General features: G+C 49.6%; 2 protein-coding genes across 2 annotated transcripts; one reads left to right on the top strand and one right to left on the bottom strand.

Annotated features, from left to right (window-relative positions):
* Positions 1-631: 631 nt before the first annotated feature.
* On the top strand, positions 632-2,971 carry LOC120950011 (dnaJ homolog subfamily B member 12). Its single transcript, XM_040367717.2, has 7 exons — positions 632-932; positions 1,125-1,292; positions 1,424-1,598; positions 1,675-2,071; positions 2,156-2,271; positions 2,372-2,535; positions 2,621-2,971. Exons 2-7 carry the CDS (start codon positions 1,166-1,168, stop codon positions 2,728-2,730), a joined length of 1,089 nt encoding a protein of 362 aa, XP_040223651.1. The 5' UTR covers positions 632-932; positions 1,125-1,165; the 3' UTR covers positions 2,731-2,971.
* A 292-nt stretch (positions 2,972-3,263) lies between these two features.
* On the bottom strand, positions 3,264-7,278 carry LOC120952578 (intraflagellar transport protein 56). The gene is made up of 3 exons (XM_040371974.2): positions 7,263-7,278; positions 7,054-7,194; positions 3,264-6,991 (listed from the first exon to the last, which is right to left on the bottom strand). Exons 1-3 carry the CDS (start codon positions 7,263-7,265, stop codon positions 5,477-5,479), a joined length of 1,659 nt encoding a protein of 552 aa, XP_040227908.2. The 5' UTR covers positions 7,266-7,278; the 3' UTR covers positions 3,264-5,476.
* Between the last annotated feature and the right edge of the window lie 320 nt (positions 7,279-7,598).

Genomic DNA, 7,598 nt, shown 5'->3' with positions numbered 1-7,598 from the left:
GTGTATCGAAACGTGTGTAGGCTGTGCATATGGGGGAGCCCTAAGGTGCTTTAGCCTTTCGTGAGCATTGACATCATTTTCTGCTGTTTCTCGGGTGCCGGCGCATGGGATATGTGCGCTGTGGAGTACGTGTTGCAACAAGGGGATCGTAATAGAAAATGGCATTTGCCCTTCGTGCTTATAGTGAGATGGATAGAAAATTAGTGTTGTAAAATTTTAATTTCCATAATAATAGACAATCATAAGCGGATAGTGACCATGGCGATCATAGCGGCTGTTCTCTGGCTTTTACCAAGGAGTGTTTGTATTCTTCAAGCAGGAACACTTCACACTGAACGAAGCATATGAAAGATAACAAAAGATTATGTTCGATTAAAACACAAGTTTCTTGTTGATTCCACAACTATTTCGAGCGAATCGCTTTACTTTCCATTTACAGCAAATGTACAATTGTTGAGATTTAAGACGAAATGTAAATGTACCCTTTGGCGCTGTTTATCTTTGCACGCGCGTGTGTCCATTCGCAATGGGAAAGTACTCAACCAGCCGCACTAAACACGTCGCTTGACGTTTTCAACAACAACGAACAGTGCGAGACAGTGACGCCACGACATAAACACAGCCGACCGAACCCTATAGGAGCAAACGAGAAAGGTAGTGCAATCCATGGATTATCAGCAGCAACTAGGATACACGGTGGAAGGCCCTCGAATTTGCCTGCCAAAAAAGAAGAACAAGAAAAAGACAACAGTGGCAAGATAATGACACGGTTTGTGAACTGTGTCCATTAGATTTGAGCTGATTTCCACCTTTTTTCTCCGCCACCGCCGTCGCCGTCGTGTGTATTGCCGCTTCGTTGCGTAGACACCTCCTTCGCCGTTCCCCGTCTGCAGCCGTCGTGTCGTCGTAACAGGGCATCTTTTCTGTGCGGGGTACGTATCAAAACCCGAGGTTGGTCCCCGTTGGTCGGCGCTCGGGGCCAGCAATTTGTTGGCGTATTAGAACCGTGCGTGCTGCGTAGTGCGTGTGCTGACAGGGCCATTCTTTACTAACCAGACTGTGGTGGTGGTGTGTGTGCGCTTTTTTCTTTCCCTCTTCACCCCCTCCCAATCACCCAATTAAAGGTGGTTCGGGATAGCACCCGGATTGTGGATAAAAATAAACCATGAACAAGGAAGCAGCCGAGGACTGTGTGGAGCGAGCGGTGAAGTACCTGGCCGAGGGGAAAATCGAGAAAGCGGAAAAACTACTAAACAAATCGATTACTCTGCATCGGACGGAACGGGCCGAAGGTGAGTATTGGGTTTTGGTTTTGCGTGCATGGTTCAACCCTGACCCGTACCTACCCACCCACTCACCCACACACCCAAACACAGACAGACACGTTGAATGGGCAGTGCTGATCCGATTTGTACTCTTGCAGAGCTGCTAAATAAAATCAAATGTGGAGCGTACGCGGAAAGTGCCACCTCCGGCAACACGTCGGACGACGGCGTGCGGCAGCGGACCACGGCCAAGGGAGCAGCACCGAAAGCGGAAAGTGGCAACGAGGCGGAATACACACCGGAACAGCTGGAGGCGGTGAAGCGGATTAAGAAGTAGGTGGTGCCGGCGAGCATGTAATTGATCATACGCTGATCGTTCTCCTTTTTTTGTGTGTCCTCTTTGGTGCAGGTGCAAAGATTACTACGAGGTGCTGGGCGTAGCGAAGGATGCGACCGATTCGGACATCAAGAAAGCGTACAAGAAGCTGGCGCTGCAGCTCCACCCGGACAAAAACCATGCGCCCGGCGCGGTGGAAGCATTTAAAGCGATCGGCAATGCGGTCGCCATCCTGACCGACGCGGAGAAGCGGCGCTCGTACGATCTGTACGGCTCGGAGGAGCACCATCAGCCGGCGACGGCGCGCAAAGCGCGCTACCACCACGACTACGCGTACTCGCGTGGATTCGAGACGGAATTTACGGCGGAGGAGCTGTTCAACATGTTCTTCGGGGCCGAAATTAACACCCAGCACGTGTACACGCGCCAGAGACGGTTTCATCGGGCGGAACAGCAGCAGTACAGGGAGGTACGGCGGTGCGGGCTGTCCACAAGTACACGTTGGAAAGTGCTCGCTTTTCATTGCGGTTCTGCTTTTGCTCCCTCTTTTCAGCCCCAGTCAGGGATTGCCGCCTTTATTAACCTGCTGCCAATCATACTGCTTATCGCGTTGTCGATGATGTCGTCGTTCTTCATTTCGGATCCCATCTACAGCCTTACGCCGAGCCAGTAAGTAGCGGGACGCTTTGCGAGCTGCCAAATTTGCCATGTGCAGTCCGTTTACCTCTGTTTGTTTTTTCTTTTCTCTTGCTTCTTCGAACTCGTGCAGAAAATTCTCCGTCGCACGCAAAACGAACCAGCTGAAGATACCGTACTACGTGAAGGATAACTTTCACTCCGAGTACCAGGGGTCGGTCGGCCGGCTGGAAGCATCGGTGGAGGAGGAATATTTGAACAATCTAAAGCATTCCTGCTACCGAGAGCGGAACTACAGTAAGAGCCTTTTTCCACGTTTTGGGATGTTCCGTTTGTTAATTAACGTATGCCTTTTTCTTCCTGTACGCTTCCCACATCGCAGAAGACACGATGCTAATGAAGGCACGGAACTTTGGCGACCGAGAGCTTTACCATAAGGCGCAAAGCATCAACACACCGTCTTGTGATAAATTACAAAGTTTACACAACTAGTCAAATGCAGCCAAATCGTGGTTTTTCGACCACGACAGCTGAGCAATGTACGTGTGCAATGTACGTGTGTGTGTGTGTGAGTGTGTGCATACGGGCGGACCACCATCCCTTTTTCTAATTCTGCAGCACGTGGAAAGAGCGGCGGTGCGTGTGTGTGTGTGTGTGTGTGTTCGTGCAGTGGCGGCGTTTTTCTACGGTGATGCAGTAGTTTGTTCTATGTTTCCCCCCTCCCCCCTTTTTTATCGATGATTGCATTGGTTCAGCAGGAAAGACATACACAGACACACACACACACACACACGCACGCACGTGCCTGACCGTGCTTAGATTGTGCTTAAAGACTCCTCTCCTCGTCCCAGTTTTTAGGTACGGCATTTCTTCATCACGACGATAACGCCGGCTACAACCGGCAGCTTAGATAATTCATTGTAGAAAGGCGCGTGGCGCAAGTGGGGCTTTTAGGATGAAAATGGTGAGTGATAGGCAAATTTGTTGTTTTCATTTTTGTAGTAGGAAATTCAGAAGCAATTCTCAAATAAAAAAAAACGAAGGGTACTCTTTAACAACACAAGCCGGTCGCACGGTGGCAAAGACATAGAAATACTTCACGCGTAAAAGGGCGTAAACTATCAGCAAAAACCGCCGCATACCAGCCCCGTCTTACGAATGCACGGGTGCGGTCTAATTTATGCAAAAACCAAAACCTTCCTTCTTTGAAATAAATACAAAACAAAAAAACCAATCCTACATATCTTACGTTTATTTGTCGTTTTACCTTATTGATTTTGGCAAACGCAAAAGAGAAAGAGAAGAGGAAAAACGACCATCCACTGCTGTGAAATACATCCCCCTATTGCCCCTTGCGGGATTGTCGTAAAGCACAATTTGTACCGTAATTAACCGAACGGACTAATTGTCCTGTCCGGGGCGTGGAAGAAAGGAAGCAAATGTGTCTATAACCGTTTGGCGCCGCCCTAATTTCTTGTTAACCTTCTGAAGGGCTGTGGAAGACTATTAGAAGAAAAACGAGAACGTTTTAGGTTACGCGATCTGCCTAATGGAATGTGTCTGCGATTGTGTTTGTCAAGCAATTGCAATGACAGTGAGCAGTGGCCAAATGTAGTGCTGAGTGTTTTTTTGATTTATTTACTTTAAATATTTACGCTTTTGCCAGTTTGCTGCATTGCTGCACAACACCTGTGAAATGCATGATTTATATGAAACAATTTGAAAAATTATTGCTTCAGTGCATGAAATTGGTGTACCCTTTACCCGAGTGTTTGCACCAGTTTCTATTGAATTTTGCTAAACATTACACCGTAAATTACATCTACAAGTTGGCCTGCACCGATGTGCTCCTCTCGAGCATGTTTTCTTCCGCCTCGTAAACCTTCACAAAACCATGCCATGCAGCGACCACGTGCCGGTTCGCTTTTCGAAAAGTTCGCCCCCCCATTTCACAGTGCTCACCGGGTCGTTTCGGTGGTTTTATTTGCTTTCTTTGTTATGCACAACTCGATGCACTGTACCCGGTTGCATCTTACTTAGCTCCTTTATGCTCTGTCCACCTCCCCTTTCCTTTGGCCGATATGGTTGTGTGGGGCAAAAGTTTACTCTCCATTCATCGTCTAGCGGTGGCAGATGGGTTTTGTCGTGTGAGTGTTTTTTCTCCTGCTCCTGGTTAAAGAGCTTTCTGGTTCTGGTTCTTTACAAATTGTTGAGCTTTGGCTTCCTTCCTGCCAATGTGTGTGCGTGTGTATAGAGAAAAGTGTTCCTTTCGTTTTGTGCGGAATTGTGAAGTAACTGGCAAACCGGTGCCGGAAGTAGATGTCACCACCATTTAAGGTATCGTCTCACCTCATCGTGACATTAACAAACGCGATCGAGTAAATTGTTTTCAAGTTCAGGTAATTAAACAAATTATGACACAAACTGGACAAAAGCAATAAATTTAATGCAGTATCGCTTTAGAATCAGCAAAGCAACGCACAAAAAAAATGTGAGTAGGGGAGAGTTTTCCCAAAAGTGTTTGTAGAAATGATAAAATGTCGCAGATAAACTCTTTGCCCACAACATCCCTGAAAGCGGAATCGTAAAATATTCTCTTGCCTTACAACCGAACCTAATTAGGTAAAAGTTTTAATTAATTTTGCGCAACAAATGCTAATTTTTTCCTTCTTTTTTGTTGTTGCGTCAAATGCAAAGGCTTCCACGATAAGAAGCAACAAATCCCTTTCGCTCATAGTGGTCAGACCCGCTTGGGAGATGGTAGATACACTTGACAATAAATCGACCGCGAAAAATGTGATAAAATTTGAGCAGGGCCAAACGGACACGGGGTTTTTTGAATGGATGGTCGCAATCGATTGCATCCCTGCCGGGTGAAAAATGGTTGCTGCACTGGCTGTGCAAGATTTGAGCCAGTTCATTGAGCCCCGAGCGGTCGTTAAAAACGTGCTGTAATGCTTTACGCGTTTTCGACCGAACGAAGCGATAAAAGATGAGTTTAAAATCCATATTCGAGTCGGAAGAGCTATTGCTACACTGTGGTTTGGGGAGTTAAATGCACACACAATATACACCTTCCGATTCAGCGTGCCATTTTATTTGCATATAAATCGATCGAGCGCTGTATGCTGCACACACTCCACAGCAATGGTGTGTGTTAAGCCAAAGAAAACATTATTTTGTTTGCATGCTGCTCTCCCAATATCAAGGTAAAATCAACACGAAAAAACGCCCCTTCCTACTTGATGCTGCTGGCGAACCGTCGAACAACGCGCAGCATCCCCTCCGCCTGCGCATTGGTGGAGTCCCGCAGCAGCGAAATAATCTCCGACACGCCGCCCGGCGGTGCGCCACTGCCACGCTTCGCCAGAATGGCCTGCACTGCGCCCGCACACGCGCCCCGCTTGCCCTCCCAGTACTCCGGATTGGGGTCCAGCTTTTCCAGCGTGTCGAACGCTTTGGCCGCTATCCAAAACTCGCCCACCCGGTAGCTATCGTTCGCAATCAGCTGCAGCAGCGCGAACGCGTCCGGCGTGGAATCCTTCGTCAGGAAGATGTTCCACGCCTGGTCCGCATGGCCGGCATGGATGTGACACTTGGCCAGCACCATCGAGAACGTGCTGTCCGTTTTGATCGTAATGTCGTGGATCTGCAGCAGCAGCTCCTCCGCCTCCTTGTAGTACCCGGTGGCCGCCTTCGCCTGGGCGTAGTTGTAGTTGAACGTGTCGTCGTTCACGAAGTAGCTGCGGATCGAGTTGAGGTAGACGAGCACCTCCTCGAACTGGCCGTACAGGAAGAAGGCGGACGCCATGCTCTGCCGGCCCGGGATCGTATCGCACTCGGACGCCGAACCGCCGACCAGATGCAGACACTGTTGCGCATTCTTCAGGTGCTCCTTCGAGCCCGTCTCCTGGCCGAGCGCCGCGTGCACCACACCCTTCAGGATGTACTCCTGCGGTACGGTCGGCTGCACCTCCTTCATCAGATGGTGCGCTTCCTGGATTTCGCCCCGCCGCAGATGGTGGATGGCCAGGTTGAGGCGCGCCTCCGGCACGATGTCGATCAGCTGCGGCAGGACCTGCAGCGCCCCTTCCCCGTTGCGAAACACGACCAGATTGTGGCGGATCAGGTCCGCCCCGAACGTGCCGCTCTCGACGAGATGCTTTATCTCCTGCTCGGCCGCGCGACCATTGAACAGCCGGAAGCGATTGCACGCCTTCAGGTTGATCGCGATCGTGCTGTCGGGGAACTGGTTCAGGTACAGATCGAGCACCTCCTGGGAGATGTCGTAGTAGTCCAGCTTGTAGTAGCAGATCGCGACGTACACGTTCAGCGCGAGCAGATCCTTGTTGTCGAGCAGGACGCGCTTGTAGATGTCGATCGCTTCCTGGTAGTGCGAGCGCAGGTAGTGCATCCCGGCCAGGCTGAGCTGGTCTTCCACCACGTCCCGCAGCGAACCGTGCAGCTCCATCAGCCGGTCCTCGTCGCTTAGCTTGTGGGCCAGGTGGAAGAGTAGCCGTATCTTGAGCGGACTTTGCGGCAGCTCTTCCACCAGCTTCTGGGCCTCGTCGTACATGCCGAGGTAGAACATGCACACGCAGATGTTGAGCGCAACGTCCTTGAGCGACCCGTCCGCTGCGTAGATCTTCTCGTACAGCTGCAGCGCTCGCTTGTACTCGCCGACGTGAAAGTCACAAAATCCCGTCCACAGTTGCTTCAGCTGCTCCGGCACTTCATCGTAATCTTTGGAGCACTACAAGAGAGGGAACGGGGTTTAGCTAGACGAAGTCAATTTTAACCTCGAGCTTTTCGTACCTGCAGGACTGTTTTCGCACCGATGTAGTCTCGCTTCAGCAGGAACTCCTCGAACGAAGGGATGGTGACGGTGCGCACGGTTCCGGAGCCGGCAGAATTGCGGTTACCCTTGGCCGACTCGGACTTTGTGCGGGAAAGTATCTGCAAGGGTATGCATTTTTAGATACAATTGAAGGAAATATAATAGTTGTGAGCAGTTTGAATCTTACCATGTTTGCGTTACGGGTAACGTTACTGTAATGACCAAGAGCAGCGAAACTGGTTTGTTTGCTTTATTGGTTATTACCATGGTTACGGAACCGAATGCTGGCGCAAGCGTGCTTGGTGTGAGGGTTGACATTTAACGGTTGCATTGGCTTTTATTATAACTAGTGAATTTAAGGGAAAACGCAAAAAAATGGAAAAATACATTAAATCCAGGGTAATAACCAAACGCGTAGCTGTTCCCAAACCTATAACGGTCCTATATTTGATCCTGAACCCATATCAGTTCTTGAATTCATCCTGGATTCATACCATTTCTGGAACTCATCTCCAAATCATAC

Source organism: Anopheles coluzzii, chromosome 2, assembly GCF_943734685.1.
Source record: "Anopheles coluzzii chromosome 2, AcolN3, whole genome shotgun sequence".
NCBI lineage: Eukaryota > Metazoa > Arthropoda > Insecta > Diptera > Culicidae > Anopheles > Anopheles coluzzii.
Note: the sequence above shows the minus strand (reverse complement) of the source record. Positions and strands in the feature narration are given on the sequence as shown.

What these genes read in the sequence shown, in the direction of transcription:
- LOC120950011 (XM_040367717.2), top strand. Translation starts at nt 1,166, where the DNA reads ATGAACAAGGAAGCAGCCGAGGACTGTGTGGAGCGAGCGGTGAAGTAC. An exon ending in GCGGTGAAGCGGATTAAGAA is followed by an intron (nt 1,599 to 1,674) that starts GTAGGTGGTGCC and finishes TCTTTGGTGCAG; the next exon opens with GTGCAAAGATTACTACGAGG. An exon ending in CTACCGAGAGCGGAACTACA is followed by an intron (nt 2,536 to 2,620) that starts GTAAGAGCCTTT and finishes CCCACATCGCAG; the next exon opens with AAGACACGATGCTAATGAAG.
- LOC120952578 (XM_040371974.2), bottom strand. An exon ending in GTGCGAAAACAGTCCTGCAG is followed by an intron (nt 6,992 to 7,053) that starts GTACGAAAAGCT and finishes CCTCTCTTGTAG; the next exon opens with TGCTCCAAAGATTACGATGA.